This window comes from Oryctolagus cuniculus, chromosome X (genome assembly GCF_051225735.1).
Source record: "Oryctolagus cuniculus isolate XC-2025 breed Fujian yellow rabbit chromosome X, ASM5122573v1, whole genome shotgun sequence".
NCBI classification, from domain to species: domain Eukaryota; kingdom Metazoa; phylum Chordata; class Mammalia; order Lagomorpha; family Leporidae; genus Oryctolagus; species Oryctolagus cuniculus.
The window spans coordinates 1584096-1610853 of record NC_142888.1 but is presented as its reverse complement, the minus strand read 5'-3'; the positions used below and the strand labels follow the sequence as shown (position 1 = coordinate 1610853).

The window sequence follows — 26758 nt, the reverse complement described above, 5'->3', positions numbered from 1 at the left end:
AACTCTGTATCTACTAACAAAAATTCACTCATAGACATCATAGGAGTGGAATCCTACAGTTTGTATCCTTCTGTGACTGGCTTATTTCACTTGGTACACTGTCTTCAAGGTTCATCCACGTTGTACCTTTTACAGGATTTCCTTTTTAAAGGCTAAATAATATTCTTCTGTGTGTGTATGTGTGTGTGTGTGTACACATTTTCTTTTTTTAAGATTTGTTTATTTTATTTGAAAGTCAGAGTTACACAGAGAGAGAAGGAGAGGCAGAAAGAGAGAGAGAGAGGTCTTCCATTTGCTGGGTCACTCCCCAGATGGCTGCAATGGCTGGAGCTGTACCAATCCAAAGCCAGGAGCCAGCAGCTTCCTCCGGGTCTCCCACGCGGGTGCAGGGGCCCAAGGACTTGGGCCATCTTCCATTGCTTTTCCCAGGCCATAGCAGAGAGCTGGATTGGAAGTGAAGCAGCCGGGTCTCAAACCAAACCGGTGCCCATATGGGATGCCAGCGCTTCAGGCGGCAGCTTTACCTGCTACACCACAGCACCGGCCCCCACATTTTCTTTATCCTTTTATCTGCTGACATGACATCTGGGCTGCTTCCACCTCTTGACTATTATAAATAATGCTGCTATGAACATCAGCATGCAAGTATCTCTTTAAGTTCCTGCTTTGAATTCTTTTGGATATATACCCAGAAGTGAGATCGCTGAATCAAATACTTTTTTGCAAAATGGAATAAATTTTGTATTCCATAATGGCCACACAATTTTACATTCACACCCTGCAGTGCACAAGGGTTCTAATTTCTTCACATCTTGCCAACACTTATTAATTTTTGTTCTGACTGTGGCCATCATGAGGGCTGCGATATGATATCTCATTGTGGTTTTGATTTACATTTCCATAATAATTAGTAATGCTGAGCATCTTTTCATGTGATTATTTGCCCCTTGTACATCTTCTTTGGAGAAATGTCTGTTTAGCTCCTTTGTCCATTTTTAAAATCAGGTTATTTGCTTTTTTCCTCTTGAGTTATGGAAGTTCCTTATATATTCTGAATATCTATCCTTTATCATATATATGATTTGTAATTATCTTCTCTATTCTATAAATGATTTTTTTACTTTATAGATTGCCTTCTTTGACAAGCAGAAAAAATTTTAAGGTATTCTACTTTTTTTAAGTTTTAAAATTTTTATTTATTGTCATTTGAAAGGTAGAGATACAGATAGAGATAGATCTTCTATCTTCCAAATGCCCATAGCAACCAGGGCTGAGCAAGGCCAAAGCCAGGACCCCAGAACTCAATGAAGGTCTACCACCTGGGTGGCAGGGACCTGGCTCCCAGGGTTTGCATTAGCTGGAAGGTGGGTCAAAAGTAGAGTAGCCGGGAATCACACAAGGCAATCTAATACGGGATACAAGTGTCCCAAGCGGTGACTTAACCATTGCACCAAACCCACTGTCCTTGACGTTTATCTCACTTAGTACAATGTCTTCAAGGTTCATCCACATTGTAAAGATGTACTTATTTATTTGAAGATTTATTTATCTATTTAAAGATTTACTTATTTATTTGAAATTCAGAGTTAGACAGAGGGAGAGAGAGAAAGAGAGATCTTCTTCCATCTACTGGTTCATTCCCCAGATGGTCATAATGGCCAGGGCTGGGCCAGGCTGAAGTCAGGATCTGGGAGCCAGGAGCTTCTTCCAGGTCTCCTGTATGGGTAGCAGGGACTTAAGCACTTGTGCCATGTTCTGCTGCTTTTCAAGGCCATTAGCAGGGATCTGGATCAGAAGTGGAACAGCCGGGGCTGGCGCTGTGGCGTAGCGGGTAAAGCCGCCACCTGTAGTACTGGCATCCCATACGGGCACTGGTTCAAGTCCTGGCTGCCTCACTTCTGATCCAGCTCTCTGCTATGACCTGGGAAAGCAGTAGAACATGGCCCAAATCCTTGGGCCCCTGCACTCAAGTGGGAGACCCAGAAGTTCCTGGCTCCTGGCTTCGGATCGGCCCAGCTCCAGCTGTTGCAGCCATCTGGGGAGTGAACCAGCAGATGGAAGACCTCTCTCTCTCTGCCTCTGCCTCTGCTTCTCTGTAACTCTGACTTTCAAGTAAACAAATGAAATCTTAGAAGTGGAACAGCCAGGTCTCAAACTGGTACCCACAATGGGATGCCAACATTGCAGGTGGCCACTTTACCCACTATACCACAATGCCAGTCCCTCCCCCACATATAACTGATACATTTTTTAAATTGTGTATTTATTTATTTGAGAGGCAGAAAGATTGAGAGCACACTTCTCCATCCACAACACTGGATACTGAAGCTGGGAACATGGAACTCAATCCAGTTCTCCCAAGTGGGTTTCAGGAACCCAGATATTATATGATACTTCTGGGGTCTGCATTAGCAGACAGCTGGAGTCAGAAGCTTGAGGTGGACATCAAACCCAGGTACTCCAATATGGGACATGGATATCTTAGCTGCTAGGCTAACCACTCAGCCTATGTAACAGTTTATAAGTCTGATGTAATCCCATTTCTATCTTAACCATCTTCAAGTGAATAGTTCAGTAATGTTAAGTATATTCATCAAGCCCTAATTTGTAGACCAGATGACTAGCATAGTAATGAAAGAAATACTACTATTAATGCAACACTGAGTCTGAACACAAGCTTAGAGACAGTTGGAAACATTCCATGATATTTATAAGCGCAACAGTGGCATAGGATATGTGGAATTATCTAGAGTTTAGCCTATCTGACAAGTTTCTCTCTCAGTTACTGTAACAAAAGCCTTCTAATCTACTATAGAAACTGAGAGGTTAAATTTATCACTTTCCTTGTAAAGAATCTTGGCTAATGATTAAATAACAGTTTAGAAACTTTTAAAGGGAAGCTAAACTAGTTCTGTCATTGTGGAAATACTAAAATTATGTACTATGTAATAGTATACAAATAATGCAAAATAATACTCTAAGAGATAAACTGTTAGATTAGCAGTCCTTTGACAAGCATTTCTGTTAAATATACCACAAAAGAATTCTAAATTCTAGGCACTTTAAGCAGCATTTTCTTTAAAGTGTTTTCCATATGCCTTCTAAATGATCAAGCTTTTAAGCAAATTATCAGATCACCAGAAGTGCTAAAGGATTTCCAGATATAGTAAAAGTCCTTGTTTGATTATTAGTACTACAAAACATACTTTCTACATCATAAATTGATCATACATAAGTATATCATGTACTATTAATGATAACTAAATCTTAGAGATAACATGTTCATTGAGAAACTCTTATAAAAGAATACGCGTTCTTGTTTTAAAATAAAATATATCTAAAACTTGGCCAGTATTCAGTCAGGAAGTACCAGTCTGGGCCCCATGGCCGTTTCTGAAAAGCTGTGTTCTGCATGGTCAGTGTCTGTGCCTTTACCAGTTGTTAAACATTTTGATTATAAGCCCTACTTATAACTCTTTAGAACCATTGATTAATAAACATAAAAAGATAGCTCAAAAGTGTCAGACTTAAAAAGATATTATAATTACTAACAAGTTGCTGTATCAGAAATCTGCATCTCTAGCTGGTATTTCAGTGATAAACATCATTTTCAAGAAAATAATTTGTATAGCTTTCTTCAAAGACTAATGAAGCATTCTCATACCAAGAAATGCCCATCTAACCTATGAATGAATGATGTGTTGAGACTGGAAGCCCAAGATGATGGTAACTGACAGTAGCACTAATGCCCTAAGGTGATGAGAGTCTGACCAAAAGGGAGGGATGGTTAAGAAAAAAATTACATAAGTCCATTGTTTTGGACTAAGCTCTTGCACTAGGCCTGAAGAGACCAGGATACAAATCAAAATGGAGTCACTCACACTAAAATTCCACTTCACCAAGCTGGAAATAAGCTATTTATCTGCTCTTCAGAGAAATCAGGATTAGAAAGATAACCAAACTTTCCCAAATGGGCCGCTTACAGTAGGCATGATAATTAACTCCCCTGGCCTTAATCCTTTCACACATAAAAAGGCAATCTAAAAGTTATCTGATGTAAACCAATCAGTTATTTTTCTATTGTTCTGTCTCCATGTCCCAACCTCATAAGGAAAGTAACTTTAAAATGACTAAAAAGAAGAAGAGTATATCTATAAATATTAAATGCAGGCATTTAAAGTCATCTAGTTAGCAACTTTTAAAAAGCTAGTATGTATTAAAGCAAAATAGTGCCTAGGTATGAACATCTTAGGGGGTCACTTGGCTGGTCTCAGGCTTGGGGATTGCTTGTCTGTTCAGCACATAATCATGACGGAAGGATGAGCGGACAGTGCGATTCATCAGGGGCTGAAGGGGGCGGAAGTTGTCCACCATTCTTTTCTCTTTCTCCCCCTCTGAAGTAAAAAGCAAGGTCCGGAATTGCTCAAGCTGGAAATAGAAACAGAAAGCATAAATAATTTCACTAGGAAACCAGCTTTTCCTCAGGAATAAACTGCTTTCATTTTTACAATTCTGAAACATGTGTCTCAAACTGAATGCAGAAGAAAGATTCATTTCTGAGTAGAGAGGCCAGCATCGTGTCGTAGCAGGTTAAGCCATTTGGAACCATCATCCCATTATTGGAGTGCTGGTTCCAGTTCTTCTGATCCAGCTTCCTGCTAATGTGCCTGGGAAAGCAGCATAAGATGGCCCAAGGACTTGGCCCCTGCCACCCAGGTGGGAGATTGGATAGAGTTCTGGGCTCCTGGCTTTAACCTGGCCCAGCCCTGGCCGCTGTAGCCATCTGGTGAATGAACTAACAGATAGAAGATCTCCTTCTCTCTCTATCTGTCCCTCTCTGTCACTCCACCTTTCAAATCTTAAAAAAATAAATAAATAAATAATGCCTTCACTGCTTGATAGGGAATAAAATGTTCAGTTGTAGTCGTGTGGGGAGGAGAGTAGTAAGAAATGGTGAAACCCACCGGACACTTAAGATCTGAAGATGGGCAAGGCCCCTGTTCCCCACATACTGAACATTTACCAAGGATGAGTTACTTCATCTCTTTGAATGTCTGTAAGTTCATTTTCAAATGAATAAAGCAGCCAGCTTACAGAATAACAAAAGAATGGACTGATGCATATATTAACAGTGCAAAAATTTTAATTAATGGATTCATTAGCATAAGAAATGTATTGGGGCCAGTGCTGTGGTGAAGTGGGTACCTGCAGCGCCAGCATCCCATGTGGGTGCCAGTTTGAGTCCTGGCTGCTCCACATCTGATCCAGCTCCCTGCTAATGCACCTGATCCAGCTCTTCTGCTAATGGAAAGCAGCAAAAGACGGCCCAAGTCCTTGAGCCCCTGCACCTATGTGGGAGACCTGAAGGAAGCTCCTGACTCCTGGCTTCAGATCAACCCAGCTCCAGCCATTGCAGCCATTTGGGGAGTGAACCAGCAGATGGAAGACCTCTGTCTGTCTCTCTCTTGGTAACTCTGCCTTTCAAATAAGTCAATAAATTTTTTTTTTAAAAAAAGAGATTTTTTTTTTAAATTTATTTGACAGGTAGAGTTATAGACAGTGTGAGAGAGAGACAGAGAGAAAGGTCTTCCTTCCATTGGATCACTCCCCAAATGGCCACTATGGCCAGAGCTGCACCGATCCAAAGCCAGGAGCCAGGTGCTTCCTCCTGGTCTCCCATGCAGGTGCAGGGCCCAAGCACTTGGGCCATCCTCCACTGCCCTCCCAGGCCACAGCAGAGAGCTGGACTGGAAGAGGAGCAACCGGGACTAGAACCCAGAGCCCATATGGGATGCCAGTGCCGCAGGCAGAGAATTAACCAAGTGAGCCACGGTGCCAGCCCCTAGAGATGTATTATTTTTTAATTTATTTTTATTTTTATTTATTTGAAAGTCAGAAAGGCAAATGAGATCTTCCATTTGCTGGTTCACTCCCCCTAAATGCCCACAACAGCCAGCACTGCACCAGGCCAATGCCAAGAGCCTGGAATTCAAAGTAGGTCTACCATATTGGTGGCAGGGATCCAAGTACTCGAGCCATCACCTGCTTCCTCTCAGGGAGAACATTAATGGAAGAGCTGGAATCAAAAGTGGAGCTAGGACTTGAACCAGTATGGGATGCAGGTGTCACAAGCAGTGTCAACCACTGCATGGAAATGCTTTCGCCTGTTATCTTTTTGTAAGCACTTGACTACAGAACCTTTTGCATTTTTATTCATTTATTTTTGTATTTATTTATTTTTTCTGGTACTGTGGTATAGCAGGCAAAGCCTGCAGCATCGGCATTCCACATGGGCACCTGCTGGAGTCCAGCTACTCCATCTCTTTTTTTTTAAGATTTATTTAAATATTTGAAAGGCAGAATTACAGAGAAGCAGAGAGAGGGAGAGAGAGAAAGAGAGAGAGAGAGGTCTTCCATCCTCTGGTTCACTCCCCAGTTGGCCGCAATGGCTGGAGCTGTGCTGATCTGAAGCCAGAGCCAGGAGCTTCTTCCGAGTCTCTGACATGGGTACAGGGCCCCAAGGACTTGTGCCGTCTTCCACTGCTTTCCCAGGCCATAGCAGAGAGCTGGATCGGAAGTGGAGCAGTCAGGACTTGAACCGGCACTCATATGGGATGCCAGCACTGCAGGCAGCAGATTTACCCACTATGCCACAGCACCAGCCCCTCATTTATTTTTTTTAAAGATTTATTTATTTGAAAGGCAGAGTTACAGAGAGATAGAGGGAGAGAGAGAGAGGTCTTCTATCCAATGGTTCACCCTCCAGAAGGCCGCAACAGCTGGAGCTTCGCCGATCTGAAACCAGGAGCCAGGAGCTTCCTCCAGGTCTCCCACGTGGGTGCAGGGGCCCAAGGACTTGGACCATCTTCTACTGCTTTCTCAGGCCATAGCAGAGAGCACTATCAGAAGTGGAGTGGCCAGGACTCACCTGGTGCCCATATGAAATGCTGGCACTGCAGGCAGCGGCTTTACCTGCTATGCCACAGCGCCGGCCCCCTTCATTTATTTTTATTTATTTGAAAAGCACAGGGACAGAGACAGAGAAACAGAGAGACCTTTTATTTGCTGGTTCACTCCCCAAATGCCTTTAACAGTTGGGGCTGGGCCAAGCCCAAGCCAGGAGTCTGGAACTGAACCAGGCCTCCCATATTGGTGGAAAAGACCCAAGTACTTGAGCCATTATCTACTATCTCCCAGAGTGTGTGTTAGCAGGAACCTGGAATGGGAAGCAGAACTGGGGCTTAACCCAGGCAGCCTAATATAAGATGCAGACATTTTAAACAGCATCTTTTTTTTTTTAAAAGATTTATTTATTTATTTGAAAGTCAGAATTACACAGAGAAGAGAGGCAGAGAGAGAGGTCTTCCATCCGATGGTTCATTAATCAATTGGCCTCAACGGCCGGAGCTGTGCCGATCTGAAGCCAGGAGCCAGGAGCTTCTTCCGGGTCTCCCACATGGGTGCAGGGGCCCAAGGACTTGGGCCATATTCTTCTGCTTTCCCAGGCCATAGCAGAGAGCTGGATCGGAAGTGGAGCAGCCAAGTCTCGAACTGGCGCCCATATGGGATGCCGGCGCTTCAGGCCAGGGCATTAACCCACTGTGCCACAGCGCTGGCCCCAAACAGCATCTTAAGCACTCCCCAAATGCACACCCCAGAAATGCATCATTGATTATTCACGACATCGGGTAATGGCAAAGCCATGCATGTAGATATCTTAACTGGCAGTAGGATGCTTCATACTGGAGCTCTCCAACAGAACTTTCTGCAATGATGGCATTGTCCTCTGCATGGTCCATTATAGTGGTCACAAGCCACATATAGCTACTGAGCACTTGAAATGTAGCCAGCACTGAGGAACTGAATTTCTAATTTGGTTTATTTTAATTAGTTTATTTAAATGGTTACATGTAGCTGTCGTCTAGCGTACTGGACAGTATAGCTCAGTCAAAGCAGCAACCTCAAATATCAAGGGCTGGCCTCTCAGGGGCCAGCGCTGTGGCATAGCCGCCACCTGCAGTGCCAACATCCCATATGGGCGCTGGTTCAAGTCCCGGCTGCTCCACTTCTGATCCAGCTCTCTGCTGTGGCCTGGGAAAGCAGTAAAAGATGGTCCAAGTCCTTGGGCCCCTGTACCCACATGGGAGACCAGGAGGAAGCTCCTGGCTCCTGGCTTCGGATTGACCCAGCTCCAGCCATTGCGGCTAATCGGGGAGTGAACCAGCGAATGGAAGACCTCTCTCTCTCTCTCTCTGCCTCTCTTTCTCTTTCTGTGTAACTCTAACTTTCAAATAAATAAAATAAATCTTTAAAAAATAGCCTCTCAGCTTTCTGAGTAACTATATTTTGAAACATTTTACTTTAAGTTGGAAAATTCATTCATGACATTTCTCATTAGTCAATCCAGCTCCCTGAAGCTACAGAGAGGATAGCCTGGGGCACAGTGGGCAACCACGGAAGATTTCTTTGCAACAAAGACTTCAGCCCAAGCAGAGCTGAAGAGCCAGGGCTATTTTCAAATTACACATATGCCCTCATTAATTAGGAAGCTGTACATGCAGTTGTATATTTTTATTCAGCTAATTGTAAAGAATTAGAAATAGCCAAAGTGTCAATAATAAATGACATTAGATCTTTAAAATGTACAAGTAGTTTCCATTAAACATGATATTGGGTGTGGGTGTTTAGTACTGTGGTTAAGACATGACTTGGTACACCCATATCCTATATCACAGTGCCTGGGTTCAGGTCCTAGTTCCACTCCTAATTCCACCTGCCTGCTAATACACAACTTGGGAGGCAGCAGTGATGGCTTTTACTTGGTTCCCTGCCATCCACACAGGAGACCTATGTTGAGTTCCTGGCTCCCAGTTTTGGCCCAGACCAGCCCCAGCCCCAGCCCCAGCCATTGCAGGCATTTGGGTGAGTGAACCAGCAGATGGGAAATCTCTCCTTCTGTCTGTCTCTTTCTCTGCCTTTTTTCTCTCAAATAAATACAATTTTAAAAAGTGACATTGAAGATAGTGATTATTATCTATGGAATGTCCTACACATCACTGAGTTAAAACACCAGCAAAGTGGATGCACAAAATGATTCTATCTTGTTCAGAGCAACAGCAGGAGAGCTAGAGCAGGAGGGCTTCTGTCCAGTGGTTCACTCCCCAAATGCCTGCAGCAGCGGTAAGCGGGTCAGGCCGAGGCCCGGAGCCAGGAATTCCATTTGGGTCTTCCAGGTGGGTGGCAGGGACCCAAGCACTTGAGCCATCACCTGCTGTGTCTCAGGGTATGCATTAGCAAGAAGCTGGACAGGAAGCAGAGGCAGAACTTGATCCCCAGGCTCTGGGACATGGGACACAGCATCCCAAGTGATGAGTTAACTCACTGCAACATAGTGCCTACCCCAAAATTATGTATACTTATACAGACAAAAGACAAAAAGAAAGACTTATTTATATCTGTATACATAAAAGACAAGGAGGATTTACCCAATGATTGATACTATGTGATAAGATTATAAGTGACTAGGATTATAGATAATAAGTAACTTTTTTTCTGACTGAATTTTCTGTGTTGAAATTTTATTTGCAAAGTTCTTATATGGGCCACTGACCTCATGATTTATTTTATTTATTTACTTTTCATTGTTAGGTCAATTTTTAATTTGAAGGATAATAGGAGAATAAATGTATAGGCCACAAATATAGAAGTAAAAACCTATGTCGTATGTTTTAACTACACTCTAGCTAACTGGAAGAATCTCCAAACTCATGTGCAAACCAAGATAAGATGTTAGCACATTTTAATGAAAGTGTGTAAGTACCACAAGAAGCTAAAACAGATGCCAGAGACTAAGACCGGCCTTGTTTTACAGGGGCCCTCAAAGATGTCCTCAGATGGAAAATTTGAAGAGAACATACCTGATCATGATCCACTTCCACTGGCTGCTTCTTAATGATCCAGGTGACAGACTCGGAGAGGGGTGGTGTAGTCAGAGACCCAGAGTAGGTCCAGTAATCTGGGCAGGTGGGCATCAGGCAGGAAGGGTCGAAAGACCCAAATTCCACAAGGGTGTCCTGGCCAAGAGAACAGGTCACAGAGCCTTAGAGGTGAGAACCACTCAAGAATGACGAAGCCAGGTGGTCAGGGGTGTCTGGGGACCAGCAGTGGCCTGGGAGAGTGCCGGGTACTCTGGGCAGCTTCCCAAAGAATCACTGTCCAGGCTTCATTTCTGCAGCTAACTGCATCTTTCTCATACCCCCAGGGAGAAAACAGTCAAAACCAGTTGGCCCTCCCTTCTAGTCAGTTTACAGCAGGTGGTCCTGGCTATCATAGGCGGCTCAGGGAGTGGCTGGTGCACAAACAAGGCAGCTGAGAGGCTACCTGAGAACTCTCCTTCTGCAATGCAATGCAATCAGGAGGAGCAGGAGATTGGACTGAGGGGTGCAAGGGAAGGGAGGGAGGCAGGGAGGACAGAGGGAGGAGGGAGGAGGAGAGGGAGAGAGCGAGAACATATGGACTTCTGGATCCTGAAGGATTCACCGTGGGTGTGGGGCCTGCACAAAGGTATCCATGGGTAAGTGTTCTTCACAGCCAGACCAGTCGCCTTGCTGCAGCACTGCGGGGGGGAGCCAGAGAAAAGGGGCTGCTCTGAACGTTTCCACAAGGTTTCACAGCAGGTTCCCCAGTCCCCAGTCCTTGGCAGCAGGGCAGCAAACACAGAAAGTCCAGTGCCCATCAGCACACCCACTTCTGCCCCTCAGTGACCCAGGGCACCGTAAACGACGAGGCTCCCCATTCCAGGAGAAGCTGGGCACACGCAGTCCACTACACTCCGCCAGAGGGCCTTGCTAATGCCTCCACTCTGGGATGGGTGCGTAAACTGAATTTCAAGTGACTGAGGGAAAAAATTACCTTATGCTTAATTGATGGAAAAGTCTCCACCAACTTCTGTAGTTCTTTATGATGTTTGCCTAACTAAAGAACAAAGAAAAATAATTTAAAACAATGGATATTTCAATGTAGAAAGTGAAGCAGAATGTGAATTAAAATTAACCACCTGGTGATTACATAAAATCAAACCACAGGACTGAAACCCCAATGAACCCAGTAATTGAGAATGTTACAGATATCACTGCATTAAATTAGACACAAAACAAATGAGCAGGTTGTTTGCTGACAGTGTCAATATGCCTGTAGAGAAAGGTGCTTTCTGCTCCTTTAAAGTATCAGTTCTTACATTGTAATTTAAATAAAATAAAAACTTGTTCAACATTTGTACTAGCCACATATCAAGAGCTCAATTGCCACTGGTGGTTTGTGGGTACTCTATTGGACTGTGTATTTTTTATACTGTTTGACATATATTCGTAATACTCTTGTATATATTCTTATTTATTTGAAAGACAGAGCCAGAGAGAGAGAGAGAGAGAGAGAGAGATTTTTTTTTCATCTGCTAGTTTACTCCCCAAATGCTTATAACAGCCAGAATTTGGCCAGGTTGGAGCCAGTAGCCAGTAGCCTAGAACTCAATCTGGGTCTCCCAGGTGGGTGACAGGTACCCAAGTAATTAAGTCATGATCTGCTGCCTCCCAGGATGGACACCAACAGGAAGCTGGACTGGCGAGGTGAGATACAAACCCAGGAACCAGGTACTCAGATATGGGATGTGGCTGTCCCAAGTGAAGACTTAACCCACTGTGCCACAACACCTGTCCCCTACCCCACTGTTTATTTTTATCAGTGTATTTGTCCCAATATTCTGAAAGTAAAAAACAATATTGTAACATTCTATCTTTATTCTAGAATGCAACACATTTAAAGTTGTGAAGTTTTTTTTTACCTTCAAAAACACTCCAATCACAGCCAAACCATTTTCTTCCACTGCTGCATCCTCAAAGCTTTCAAATTTGACTGCATTCCAATGCACCAAGTGCAGCTGAAACACCATTAAAAGAGGGTTTGTCACCTGGCTTACAGGATCGCTTCCAGACAAAATGACAGCTTTCTTCATCCTATGATAAACATGTTTCCTCACTCAAAATAAAGCCACTGAGGAAAGCATATGACAAATAAAGAACAGTGGGTCATTTAAGAAAGAACATCAATTACTATTACTTTGAAATAGAGGAATTTACTTGGGGAGAAAAGTAAAAGAGAAGTCATAGAGCAGGGTAACCTTTCAGCATATCTCTGTTCACATGCTGATTTGCATGAAATACTAATTTCTAAAATTCATTTGCATCTAAAGGAGAGAATATGACTCCCCCTATGGAAATTAGACAGGCGTTGAAGACAAATTTCTTCTTGGAGGGACAACCATTTAAAATATTTCATTTGAAACATAACACTTAAAATAAATTAGGAGAAAAGTTGTAACAAAAAATTCTATTTCCTTAGGCTCATCTTTTATTTCCCTATAAATCATTCCTCATCCATCATTCATGAATGCATGATCATCTGGCCTCTCAAATGAGACACCTCAAGGTCATTGTTAACTTTACCTTCACCTCTCCTGAAGGGAATCTACTTCCAAATCCTGTTGCTTTTATTTCAGAAAGGCTTGATAAATCTTGTTCTTTCTCTCTGTTTCTATTATTTCTCACTTGGATTAATGCAACCTTGTGCCTCTGTACTGTTGCCTGTTATTACTTTCCAGGCTTGGAGAAACTTTTTTCTGCCAAGGGCCATTTGGCTATTTCTAACATCATTTGCAGGCCATACAGAATTATCAACTTAAAAATGAGCCTGCTATAGATCTGTTGAACTTCAAGTCCTGCCTGCAGTTACCTTGGCAGGGCCATATCAGTGATATTGCAGTCCTTATATGGCCCACAGTCTGGGCATTCCTCACCACTGCTAGGCTATAATTTTAGTCTAGCTTAGAATTCTGGAATTAGGATATTAAGGTTCATTTCAGCTATATCGATCAAGATGCAGAAAGTTATTACTTTGACATGTTTAAGCCAGGAATAATCAAATATGCTCATCAGTGAGCTTTTTAGCATTTATGAAAAATACCCAATTCTTCCAGGTACTTTCTTAGAACTAGAAACCTCAGAACTATCCCCACTTCTCCAAAGGTGTGGCTCATCCTAAATTTACCATCATACCTCTGCAGGGTAGCATTTGCTGTCCACTGTGTGCTCAGATCCCCAAGCATCAATGGCTCCCCAGTGAAAATGGAACTGCTTCAATCGGTAGTTGTGGTCCAGGGGTCCTCCCTCAATCACTGAAATGGCACATCCAACAATTCAGAGGACAGTTTTTTATGCTTTGGGGGAATGCTGGAGAAAGGACGAATCTGTAGGTTTACACTCTTTGTGTCTCAGCTGTCTTAAATGGAATACACTGTATTATATACAAGTGTTTATAAACTTAATTTCCATGCATTATGAGGGCAAGACTGATAACACCAAAATTTAAGTGCATACCAAGCTACATAGAATTGTTAATGGCCAATTCTTGACTTACTTTTATATTTACCATGTCCAATTTTCTTTTGTGTACAACACAATGCAAATTTCAGCAACTTTTTCCAACCTAATCTTAACAAACTGAAGTATGGGTATAAAAATTGCTCTTTTTATTCATTGACATTTTTCTTTTCAATTTTTGAAGATCCTAGTAATTCTTTCCCTTTCATTGCAATGGAATGGGAAATTTGCAAGTCAAAACTTACCACCTGGGAGATGTTGATCAAAGGGGACAAAGTTTCAGTTAGACAGCAGGAGTAAGTTTTCAAGATCTAGTCCAAGTGCAATGACCATGGTTAATAATAAAATATTGGAGCAGGCACACAGCAATTGAAATACCACTTGGAACACCCGCTTCCCATATGTGAGTCCCTGCGTTCAAGACCCAGCTTTGCTCCCAATTTCAGCTTCCTGATAATTCTTACCCTGTGAGGCAGGAATGGCTCAAATACTTGGGTCCCTGCCACCCATGTAAGAGACCTAGACTGAGTTCCCAGCTCCTCCCATTGCAGGCATTTGGGGAGTGAACAACTGGATAGAAGATTTCTATCTGCCTTTCAAATAAAATTAATTTTAAAAACATATATTTCAAAATTTCTGAAAGAGTAGATTTTACATGTCATCACTACAAAAAGATAAGTATGTGAGGTGTCAGGTGTTAATTAGTTTGAAATAATCATACCACAATGTACGCATATGTCAAAACATACTGTTCCATATACATGTATATACATATAAATATATATGCTATCATTATTGCTGATTTTTAAAACCCCTCAAGTTAGCACCTTTATCACTGGCTTTCTATGTTGGATGTTTTTGTTTAGACTAGATTTTCCTGGAACTAGTGAAATCAATACATTATAGGTAAAATATTCAAATAAGACAAGTTTCTAAAGTCATCCTTTCTCAGGCTTTGGATTATGCTGATTTTTTTTTTGAGTTTTTTAGGACATACTAGTTCCTCATTTCATCCAACTGATCAGCCCTTCATGCTGTCTGCATATGGGAAAACCAATACAGCAACACTAAAGCCACCCAATTCATCCAGCTTAATAGTCTACAAGGCTTACTCTGTTATTAGTTGAATTTTATCTACAAAAATGATCAAGTACCACAGTCTCAAAGCCCAGATACACTGGCTATGTCATAAAGTGGTCTGTTGTGTATCTGACCAGCTTTTGAAATATTCTTCCATAACTTCCGCTAAAAAACAAAATTTTGCAAGAGGTCAGTGAGGACAGCACTGACCACTTCTCTTCAGGGACAGGGGAGGTGTGAAAAATAATGCTACATGATTCACTAATAGGAGGACAGTACTAATTAATGTGCACTGAAATAAAAATAGCTACCAAAGCATCTTATTTTTCTATGCCAGCTCCATATTATAAGCATGATTTTGGCAAATATTGAATCCAGTCTGTTGAATAAAACTGAAATTCTGGCCCCAAGTTAAGCGAGCAGGGCAGAGAAAGGGCCAGCTCTTCTCTCCTACCCCTAGAACAACATTGGGGCATTTCTCAGACACACACCGTGTATCCTTCAAAGATGATGAGCAGGGCAGAGGTGTCACCAATAGGTGGCTGCAAGGGAGTAACAGGTGTGTTTGGATTCATCTACAGTGTTGATTCACATAGTACTAAACACATTTTTAAATTAGTTGCTAACAATTAAAGCTAGATAATTTCACATAAAAGTTCAATTTCCAACTTGGCTTGTGAGAATGAGACACCCTGGTCATGACAGGCACACAATCCCACTGGGTGACGACAGGCTGGGCGGGAGAAATGGCCACACCCTTTAGATAGGCCTGCCAGTTCTTGACCATTGCCACTACTGCCATTTCCCTCAAACTCTCCTAGCCTTGATCATTCTCTTTACTTCCCCAGACTGAAGGTACATCAGCATTTGTGATCTCTTGGAAAGAAGTTGGAGTCCCAGGCATCTGACTCAGGTCCTTTCTAGCTAGAAAAACCATGAAATCCCTACCAAGTGTGGGCAGCATACTAAGACAAGTTATACACAGAGCAGAGGGGAGAGAGGAGGGAATTCTACTATATAATGTGGTCAAGAGCATGCACTTTGTAGGAACAGGACCTCAGTCTGAATTCCTTGGCTTTGTGTCGTTAGCCATGTGTGCTGGCAGCTTCTAAGCTGATGCCCAAGGATTCCCATTTCCTAGTATTCATGACCTTGTATAATTTCTGCCAAGTGTGAGCTGGAACTTGCAACCTGCTTCTAAGTGCAGAAGTGATGGGGTGTCACTTTCAGGATTAGGTTCCGAAAAGACTCTGACTTCCATTCTGCTTGCCCTCTCTGGCTTTCCTCGCTTGCTTGCCTGAGGAAGCAGGCTGCCATGCTTCGAGCTGCCCTATGGACAGGCCTTCATGGCCAGGAAATGTGGATGGCTTCTGGCCATGTGCCACACGGGAATGAAGGCCCTGAGAGACAGCCAATCTTGCCAACAGCCACTCGAGTGCATCTGAAGAGGATCCTTTGCCAGTGAAGCGTTGAGGTGAGACCTCCAACCACAACTGCCACTTTGATCACAGCTAAGCTGTGCCCAGAGTCCAGTCTCAAAGTTTGGTCTGCAAAACTCCATGAATTGGCTTCCGCTTACCTCTGGACTTGCCCTTCTGCTGCCTCCTTCTGACCCTTTTCACACAGTAGTACATACCACATGCAGTACACTGCCTCTCACCTCTACAAGAAAGCCTTCTGCCACTATTATCACCACCTCTTCCAGAGTCTGTCCCCACTGTACTGTTAACTCCTCACTATTTTATTCTAAGCATCTGATACAGTGTCTGGCACTTGGTAGAGCTCCATTGAAACCAGGAACTAAAGAACTAAACTGTCAACTTATTGTCCAGCTACTTAATTGGGAAGTCAATGGTAACTTCTTCTAGAGTAAAGGAAAAGGGTGGGCTCAGGTGGGGCAGATGAGGGGAAGAGACAGGGAAGTACAGTCATCAAGAAATGGGGCAGAGGAGCTGGCGCTCTGTAATAGTGGGTAAAGCTGCCACCTGCAGTGCCAGCATCCCATACGAGCTCCAGAGGCTAGCTTACAGTAAGCAATTTCTGTAATATCCATTGCTTTCCTTTGCTTTTCAATGTGGAAGAGGAGCTAGTAGAGAAAGAAATGACAGAGAGAAAGGCAATACACAGCACCCATAAAAATAAAAATAAATGCAAGAAAAAGACATGAGCAATGTTTTGGGGTGACAGAAACATTCTACAAGTGGATTGTAGTAATAGCTGCATAACTCTGTAAATGTACTAAAAATCATTGCTTGTTTTAAAAAATAAATACAGAAATGAGGGATCAAAAATATGGAGGGAGGGGCTGGCACTGTGGTGCAGCGGGTTAATGCCCTGGCCTAGAGCACCAGCATCCCATATGGGCGCCGGTTTGAGACCTGGCGGCTCCACTTCCGATCCAGCTTTTTGCTATGGCCTGGGAAAGCAGTAGAAGATGGCCCAAGTCCTTGGGCCCCTGCACCCACATGGGAGACCCAGAAGAAGCTCCTGGCTCCTGGCTTTGGATCAGCACAGTTCTGGCTGTTGCGGCCATCTGGGGGGTGAACCAGTGGATGGAAGTCCTCTCTCTCTCTCTCTCTCTCTCTCTGTGCCTCTCTTCTCTCTATGTAACTCTGACTTTCAAATAAATAAATCTTAAAAAAAATAAATAAAAAAGAAAAAATATGGAAGGGGAGCTTAAAATGTTTGTGGAAGCATTCTTTTTTTAAGATTTATTTTATTTATTTGAGAGGTAGAGTTACAGACAGAGAGAGGTACAGACAGAGAGGTCGGTCGGTCTTCTGCTGGTTCAGCCCCCAAATGGCCACAATGGCTGGAGCTGGGCTGATCCGAAGCCAGGAGCCAGGTGCTTCCTTCCAGTCTCCCATGCAGGTGCAGGGGCCCAAGCACTTGGGCCATCCTGTATTGCTTTCTCAGGCCACAGCAGAGAGCTGGATTGGAAGAGGAGCAGCTGGGACTAGAACCGGCGCTGATATGGGATGCCCTTGTGGAAGCATTCTTACCTAGGTTCCCTGGTGATGCCCCATAGAAGTACAGAGTAAAGCTGTTTGGGGCAGGAAGCACCTTTAGGAGCAGAACAATGGGACTCACTGCTCTTTCTGTTCAATGCCCCCTGATATTGCCAGAAAGAGGAATTTTATAGGCAGTGACTGTTTACAGGAATCATCATGTTAGTCCATGGATACCTGAGTGCCCTTCCTCACAATATTTTGTCTGTGCCACAAGCACTCCTTAAAATCAGTAACTGTGCCTGACTCAGGGGAACCAAATAGCAAAACAATAGCCAGCAGAAGGCAGCGGTATGAGATGCTCACATACCTTCTTTTATAATCCCCTTCATCACTGTAAGAGAAGTCACACTTTTTTCATTCTAGGTATTAGTAATTTCAGTCTTTCCTCTCTTTTTTTCTTGATCCACCTAACTAAAGGTTTGTCAACCTTGTCCATCTTTCCAAAGAGCCAAGTTCTGATTTAATTGATTTCTGTTCTGTTCTTTGCTGTGTCCTGTCACAGTTTGCTTTGGCTTTAGTTTGTTCTTCTCCTTTTAGTTTCTTTCTCCTTCTGCTTTATTCCTGATCATTATAAAGCACATTACAGCAGCATTTCATAGTGTTTTTAAAAATATATTTTGAGGCCGGTGCCGTGGCTCAATAGGCTAATCCTCCGCCTTGCGGCGCCGGCACACCAGGTTCTAGTCCTGGTCGGGGCGCCGGATTCTGTCCCGGTTGCCCCTCTTCCAGGCCAGCTCTCTGCTATGGCCCGGGAGTGCAGTGGAGGATGGCCCAAGTGCTTGGGCCCTGCACCCCATGGGAGACCAGGAGAAGCACCTGGCTCCTGGCTTCAGATCAGTGCGATGCGCCGGCAGCAGCGCGCCGGTGGCAGCGGCCATTGGAGGGTGAACCAACGGCAAAAGGAAGACCTTTCTCCCTGTCTCTCTCTCTCACACTATCCACTCTACCTGTCAAAATATATATATATATATAGAAATTTACAGACATTGATATTTATGAGGTCCTTTTCCCGAATTGTTGCTAGTGTTTTTTTTGCTTTCTTTTATGCTTTCTTTAAGTTTTGTGTTCATTAACTTTTTTTCCCTCTTGAAATGCTGTGAATTATTATGGAGCAATAGCAGTGAAGAATAAGCAGGAAACAAGACAGGCATTGAAATGTGGAAAAAGAGAGGTAGAGAAAGTTAGGTACTTATTAAAGATTGACAGTATCTTTTTAAACAAGAACATCTTTTTTTTTTTTTTAAGAAATGATCTATTTATTTATTTGAAAGGCAAAGTTACAGAGACACAGAGAGAGAATCTTCTATCTGCTGGTTCACTCCCCAAATGGCCACAATGACCGGGGCTGGGCCAGGTGGAAGCCAGGAGCCACGAGCTTCTTATAGGGCTCACATGCGGATGGTAGGGGCCCAAGGACTTGGGTCATCTTCCACTGCTTTCCTAGATATATTAGCAGGGAGCTGCATTGGAAGCAGAGGAAGCCAGGACATGAACCATGTCCATATGGGATGCCAGCACTGCAGGCAGAGGCTTAACCTGCTGTACCATGGTGCTGGCCCCTTTTTGTCTTTTCAAATGTTTATTTATTTGAAAGAGAGAGATAGAAATCTTCCATCCACTGATTTACTCCCCAAATGCATACATCAGCCAGGGCTGGACCAGGCTGAAGCCAGGAGCAAGGAACTCCATGTTGGTCTCTTACGTGGGTGGCAAGAACCCAAGTACTTGGGCCATCATCTGCTGCTTCCCAGGTAAATTAGCAGGAAGTTGAATTGGAAGTGAAGTCATCTGGACTCCAACTGGCACTCTGATATGGGATGTGGGCATCCGAAGCAGTGACTTAACCCACTGTGCCACAGTTCCCACCCTACCAATACATCTTTTTTTAAAAAAGATTTATTTATTTATTTGAAAGAGAGAGAGAGAGAGGTCTTCCATCCTCTGGTTCACTCTCCAGTTGGCCGCAATGGCTGGAGCTGCGCCGATCTGCCAGGAGCCAGGAGCTTCTTCTGGGTCTCCCACGTGGGTGCAGGGGCCCAAGGACTTGGGCCATCTTCTACTGCTTTCCCAGGCCATTTTTTTGCTTTGCTTTGCTTTCTTTGCATTTGCCTAGTGATGCTCTGATGCTTAGAAATGCAAATGCATTTCTGGCCCAAATGCAAGCAGACTGTTCCCTCCAGTGGGCTGAGTCTCTCTCTGGTTCTCTTCCCTCTGACATGTTTCTCTGCTGTGATTCAGGAAGTATTCAAGTCTGTCCCTAAGAAATTAGATGTCTCCATGTCCCCCATTTTCTGCTTTTATCTCCATGGTATGACATGGCTCTGAAACCATGAATACTTAGTTAAGTATTTCAAACCAAGAAATAATTGCTCCTTTTCTTCCCAGAATTTTGGGTATCTTTCTTAATTTTTCCAAAACTCTAGAATGTGCTTCATCTCAACTTGAAGCCAATGATATCACATTGTACATAAGGATTCCAGAAATCTTCACAACAGCAAGTTAAAGGCTTGTGTTCCAGATGATCATCGTGCACTCTAGTGAGCTCTGCTAGTCTCCCCTAGAGTGCTATCATTATCCTGTCAGAGCAAAATGTGATACAGAACAACTCCCCCAAAACTGGCTGGAGCAGTTGCCATAGAATGCCCCAAACTGGGTTGCACATCTGATGAACAGAAAGCCAATCACTGACAAGGGTTTGGTGGAAAAAAGGAGTTTATTGCAATGCAGAGAACGAGGAGCCAGGCAGTTAACTGTTTAATTCCCGGCCTCCTTGAGGGATTAGGTGTAGAGGTTCTTATGGATTGGGTTGGAATGAGAGATGCATATTCAGCATGGGCCCCAGTTCCCGATTCGTCAGTGGTACTCATGACCTTCCTTTATTGGTCAGCAATACTGTATTCTTTATGATGGAAAAAGGGGCTTTAGTCAGTCTGGGAGCTATAGGCAGGTGGTAGTTACTTCCTGTCCTGAGTCTGGAATTCCCCTGAAAAGAAACCTCTTTGAGACAATACCCACCATCAAGATGTTATTGGTGGGGCCTGTGCTGTGGTGTAGCGGGTAAAGCCGCCACCTGCAGTGCCAGCATTCCATATGGGCGCCAGTTCGAGTCCCAGCTGCTCCACTTCCAATCCAGCTCCCTGCTGGATTGTTGAGATGAGGCACATTCTAGAGTTTTGGAAAAATTAAGAAAGATACCCAAAATTCTGGGAAGAAAAGGAGCAATTATTTCTTGGTTTGAAATACTTAACTAAGTATTCATGGTTTCAGAGCCATGTCATACCATGGAGATAAAAGCAGAAAATGGGGGACATGGAGACATCTAATTTCTTAGGGACAGACTTGAATACTTCCTGAATCACAGCAGAGAAACATGTCAGAGGGAAGAGAACCAGAGAGAGACTCAGCCCACTGGAGGGAACAGTCTGCTTGCATTTGGGCCAGAAATGCATTTGCATTTCTAAGCATCAGAGCATCACTAGGCAAATGCAAAGAAAGCAAAAATACAGTTGAGAATCTGAGAGCCAGGATACATGCAGGAGTGAACATTTCTATTTATGCTTTATGTTACACTTTTTACTTCATTCATCCTCACCTTCATGGATTCATTTCCTCATATTCATGAGAGAAAATAAATTTCCTTTAGTTCAGAATTCCTCAACCTCAGTTCTCTTGACGTTTGAGGTTAGATGATTCTTCATTAATGCTGTTTTGTAAAGTATAGGATCTTAAGTAGCATCCCTGACATTGACCTTGACCCACTGGATGCTGATTGAAATGCCTCCACTTCCAGGTGTGACAACCAAAAATTTCTCCAGGTGTTGCCAAGTGTCACCAATCCCAAGGCTCAGAGGGTAGAATGGCAAAATTGCTACTGGGTAAGAACCACTACTTTAGATACATTATTTCATAAACTATTTCAAATAATAATGTGTTAAGACTAATCAGGGCTATTTGATGTCATTAAGTATAGTTTAAAAAATTTAAAAATGGGGGGGGGGCAGTGTTGTGGCACAGTGAGGTAATCTGCTGCCTACAATGCAAGCATCCCATATGGGCACTGGTTCAAGTCCCAGCTGCTCCACTTTCAATCCAGCTCCCTGCTAATGAGCCCAGGAAAAGCAGCAGAAGATGGGCCAAGTACCTGGACCCCTGCCACCCACATGGGAGACCCAGATGTTGTTCCAGGCTCCTGACTTCGGCCTGGCCTACCCCTGGCCATTACAGCCATTTGGGAAGTGAACCAGCAGATAGAAGATACCTCTCTCTCTCTCTCTCTCTCTCTCTCTCTCTAACTCTGCCTTCGAAATAAATAAAACCAATATTATTTTTAAAAAAGGGAAAAAGCTGGCAGTTCAAGTCTGGGATGTTCCACTTCCAATCCAGCTCTCTGCTATGGCCTTAGAAAGCAGTGGAAGATGACCCAAGAGTTTGGGCCCCTGCACCCACATGAAGACCCAGGAGAGGCTCCTGGATTGGTGTAGTCCAGCTCTGGCCATTATGGATATTTGGGGAGAGAACCAGCTGATGGAAGATCTCTCTGGCTCTGTCTCTGTCTCTCTCTCTCTCTGCCTTTCAAATGAAAAACAGATCTTTAAAAAAATGAAAAGGATGCACAGATTTAATCATATTTGGTCAACCTTAGGCACTAAATTTTCACATAAATTTTGAAATGATTCACATTATTTTATACTTGGGTAGGTTGAAAAAAGAAGATTTTAAACTATATTATCAGGGCTGGCGCTGTGGCATAGCAGGTGGAGTGCCGCCTATGGTGCTGGCATCCCATATGGGCTCAGATTGTAATCCCAGCCGCTCCACTTCCAATCCAGCTCTCTGCTGTGGCCTAGGAGGGTGGTGGAGGATGGCCGGGTCCTTGGGTCCCTACACCTTTGTGGGAGACCTGGGGGAAGCTCCTGGCTTCGGATCGGTGCAGCACCAGCCATTGTTGCCAGTTGGGGGAGTGAACCAGCGGATGGAAGACCTCCCTCTCTCTGCCTCTTTTTCTCTCTTTGTGTGGCTCTGACTTTCAGATAAATAAATGGATCTTTTTTAAAAAAACATATTATTTGAATTTTAAAAACTTTTAAATTATGTTTCTATTAAACTGGGTAATACTGTTTAACAAAATTACATAATATGTTTCTATTTGTATCATATGACGAACCTTACTCGGTTGTTAAAACTGTAACCTCATGCATAGGTCAGTTTTCTTTTTGCCCCATTTCAAGCATTACAATTTTATAAGTTATATCTGATTAAGTTATCACTATATAATATGAAAGTTCTTATAAAGTCAGAAAGGAAAGGAAGATTAGTACACATTTAATATACACAAACAAAATAAATTTCTGACAAAGCTTCAAATTCTTACCCTATCTTTAATACCAATTATGGAGTCCATGTATAGAGATATATGTATGAATTAATAAAAATATAACTATACTAGTTGAAGGAAATGTGCATTAAAAACTAGAAGGGACTTTTTTGTATATTCAAAGAGTAAGGGGGGGCAGGGTTGTGGCGTAGCAATAAAGCTGCTGCCTGTGAAGCCAGCATCCCATATGGGCACCCGTTGGAGTCCCAGCTGCTCCACTTCTGATCCAATTTCCTGTTAATAATCTGGGAAAAGCAGTGGGAGGAGGGCCCAAGTACTTGGGCTCCTGCTATCCACATGGGAGACCTGGGGGAAGCTCCTGGCTTCAGCTTGGCTGAGCCCTTGTGATTGTGGCTGTCTGGGAAGTGAACCAAGCGTAGAAGATCTCTCTTCTTTCTCCCTTTCTCTCTGTAGCTCTTTCAAATAAATAAATAGATCTTTAAAAAAGTGTAAGACCAGTGACTTCAATGCCATTGCTAACAAAGAGGTCAGTCAGCACTACCATGGAGGGAGTCCGACGTGTCCTGTATCCATGTAACGTTGTTCTAAAGTCCAGATAAAACCACCAGACCTTGTCCTCACCTGATTTATCTGTAGAGTCTTCAAATTCCACAAGGAAAGAGTACCCGTTATTCCAGATGTGGAGGCAGGTGGCCGGATCATAAGAGATGGTGAGCGGTTTTAAGCCAGGATCGTAGACACTGTCCCTCCACCGGATGTTGATGGGCGACTGCCGATCACCCGCAGGAACGAGGTCCACGCTCTCCCAGAGCGGATGCACTAGGAGAGAGTGGGGCTGAGTGATCGGGTCAGCAAGACCCCGCACTATACCGAGCGTCACACACGAGGCAATCCCACTTAGGGAGAAGCTGTCCAGAAATGGCAACTCAAAGTCTTAGGAATTAGCCGCGCAGGGCCTCGGTCCACTCCCTAAAGCAGAGGTGAAGGCAGGTCAGAGCGCATCGTGCAGAGGCTCAGCATTCTGCTGTCCGTGAAGCCAACAACACATCCCAGGCGGCCACCTAGGTCACCTAAACCTGCGCCATCTGTCCTGTGATGAGGGCAGGGTGCAGGGAGAGCAGTGCACCATGGAAATCAGAGTACTCACAAATGAGCTCTTTCTTCATGGATAATTTCCCGAGACCAGGCTGCCCCAAACTAGCTCTGAAGACAAAGACCAAGTCACTGACTTGGCATGAACAGACTGGCGACAAAGGGAATGAGGGAAGGGTTTTGGGGAAGCAAACCTTCAGGCAAGCACAGCACTGGGGCTTTCTGGTTGGTTGGCCTGGAGAAGTCAAGGCTGGCACGGCGGCCTCCCGCACTGGGCTCAGCCCACATCAGCGTGCACGCTGGGCTCCCCTCCTGTGGAGATCACCTCTGAGGACCAGATGGCCACCCTGCCAAACCTGGGGACAACATTAGCCCTGCTCTGGACTCCACAGTCTGTCACCAAATGTGGACGTATCTAGTGAGGTGGAATCGTACAACTCTTCCTACACACAGACAACATCCCACAACTGATTGTCTCCTGCAAACACCAGGTCTCCAAGGCAAGTCCCTGAAAAGTACCAGCGGCTGCCTTGCCACGCCAGACAGGCCTGCAGAGACATCTGTGTGTGATGAACACAACACTGAACACACCATGGATGTGCAGAATCAAGACCAACAGGAAAACCAGGAGAAACGTGAAAGGACAGAAAACACTACCAACAATCCCCTGCTCCTCACCCCACTGCTGAGAACCAGTTGTGTGTGGGTTGGGCCAAAGTATGGTTGGGTCATCCTCCTGTTTCCATAAAAACATAGAAATGCCTCTGGTTTACTCTTACAGAGAAGACATTCCTCTTCTCTCAGTATTGTCCCAAACTGGAAGTCAAGAGCTTAGGCTTGGTTTTGTTTTGCTTTTGCACCACTGTGGACATCAAGCTCTCTCTGAAAACATCTAGATGAGTGGTTCTCAACAGAGGGAGCACTTCAGCCCCACTAAGGTCATTTGGCAATGTCTGCGGGCATTTTGTATCCGGAACTGAGAGAGGGTAACACTGACATCTAGTGGATAGAGGCCAGGGCTCTTAGTCAACCCCTGGAATGCACAGCATGGGCAGTTCCTACAAGAGTTATCCTGCCTCAAGTGTCAATAGTGTCCAGTTGAGAGGTTCTGGTCCGGAACTAAAAGCTATAGGCGAACTCACAGATTTTTTCTCTATACCATAGTACTCTGATCTCTGGAGAGGTTTGGACCTTATGGGTTGTTTTGTTTTGTTTTTCCTTTAGTGTACAAGGACAGGAACTTACTTTATAGAAGAACTTTCTGTTTCAGAAATCTAAAATGGAAAATGCATATAAACTGACATAATACCATCAGATTATAATCCATTAGAATGAAAAGTCCTTGTGGGCGGAGCCATATCTTCCTCCTGTTTTTGTTGCCTGTAGTGCCTTATTAAATATATGCCCTTTGAGTACTGATTATCCAACTGCTATTTTGGGGCAGGTGAAAGCTATATTTGACTCCAATTTTGCTAATTTTTAAATTTCTAGAAAACCCTAGAACAGCCCTAATTCAGTTTCAAAGACACCTGGTTCAAGAGCAGTACATCGTCCCCTCTGAGGTACTCAGACTATGGCTAATGGGTGTCCCATGAAGACTAGGGGAGAACTGGAATAATGATCAGGTCCTTAAGACAATGCTCTTACTCACCCTTGTTTTCTACTTCATTCATGTGATAGAATGTATCAAGTCTCACAACCATGCAAATGACCACCCAAGAAAATCGGACCTATTCCTTCAGTGGATCTTTTATGACCATAATGCTACTACCAATTACCAGTTCTACTTCCGGAAGTTTCCCTTTCCTCCTACCCATCTCTCCTTTATTAACCCAGACCATCCTCCGACTGCAGGGAGGGCCTTGGTCACTGTCCCCTTAATGAAGCCAGCTTTCTGCCAAGGCCTGTTCTGGCACTCAGCAGTTTTCCCAATTACCTACCTTCATATTGTACCTGCCTGTCCATCAAGTTGTAACTTCTGTGTCCAAGTGCTTAGGTCTTCCTGTTTGAACCCACCTCACTTAACTTAGTCCCCTTTCTCCTCCTTCTCCCCAAATGTTGGCTTCTCATGCTACTTTTCAGGTCATGCTACTCCCTTTGGCTTGCCATTCCCTTGTCATGCTACTGCTCCGTCGTGCTATTCTTACAATTGTCCCCACCTATACAGGCTTATCTCCACTTTTGCTATGCTAAAATACTCTTCATTCTCCTTACCATTAACAGAAATTTCTTCCATTTCTAGGCTTATCTTCATGTTGATATTTTCTCCAATCACGCTGATGTTTGCTTTTCCTAAACACACAGCATAGCTTCTCATATCATTCAACACTCAACCATTCCTTATGTAATGTGTTTGCTTTATTTGCTCAAAGAGTTTGTGTCCTGCACTTTTTCTATGGCCTCCAGGCTTAAACTTGGTTCCTTGCCCAGAGGAAGCCAGATCAGTCAATACCAAGGCTCCCTACCCTTAGGTCATCATCTCTCTGCCAGGAAACCTGGTTTATTTCAAACACTTCCTAGGTTCAGGATAATATCTGCCTGTTTCTTTAAATTTCTACTAGGCTCTCAAGGTCAGAGAGTTCAAGTCCCTTCCCTGACAATCCCAACTCTATAAAGCATCCCTTCATCAGCTCTTATGCCTCAGTACTCACTTTCTCTGTATCTGTGTTTTCTCATATGATTGGCATTCACCCTGTGAGGCTAGTCTAAATTAGATGTGCTATACTTGTAGGATGCTTGGGAGTCTGAAGACTTAGTACAAAATAAACAATGTGTAAAAGTTCATTTGCAATTCTTAGATTCTTTTC

At 43.7% G+C, this 26758-nt stretch overlaps 1 protein-coding gene across 5 annotated transcripts in view; it reads right to left on the bottom strand.

Moving 5' to 3' along the window:
• Window positions 1-2246: 2246 nt before the first annotated feature.
• Window positions 2247-26758, bottom strand: part of CA5B (carbonic anhydrase 5B) — a 66223-nt gene continuing 41711 nt past the window's right edge. For 3 of the 5 annotated variants that reach the window (XM_089324807.1, XM_089324808.1, XM_002719890.6), the window contains 6 exons: window positions 23481-23678; window positions 13110-13228; window positions 11840-11935; window positions 10912-10974; window positions 9918-10073; window positions 2247-4428 (listed from right to left, as the gene is read on the bottom strand). In XM_089324807.1, the coding sequence (XP_089180933.1) occupies window positions 4249-4428; window positions 9918-10073; window positions 10912-10974; window positions 11840-11935; window positions 13110-13228; window positions 23481-23678 (812 nt within the window). In that variant the 3' untranslated portion in view covers window positions 2247-4248. The remainder of the gene's footprint in view (window positions 4429-9917; window positions 10074-10911; window positions 10975-11839; window positions 11936-13109; window positions 13229-23480; window positions 23679-26758) is intronic. The other 2 variants (XM_089324809.1, XM_051827629.3) reach the window with 1 other exon arrangement.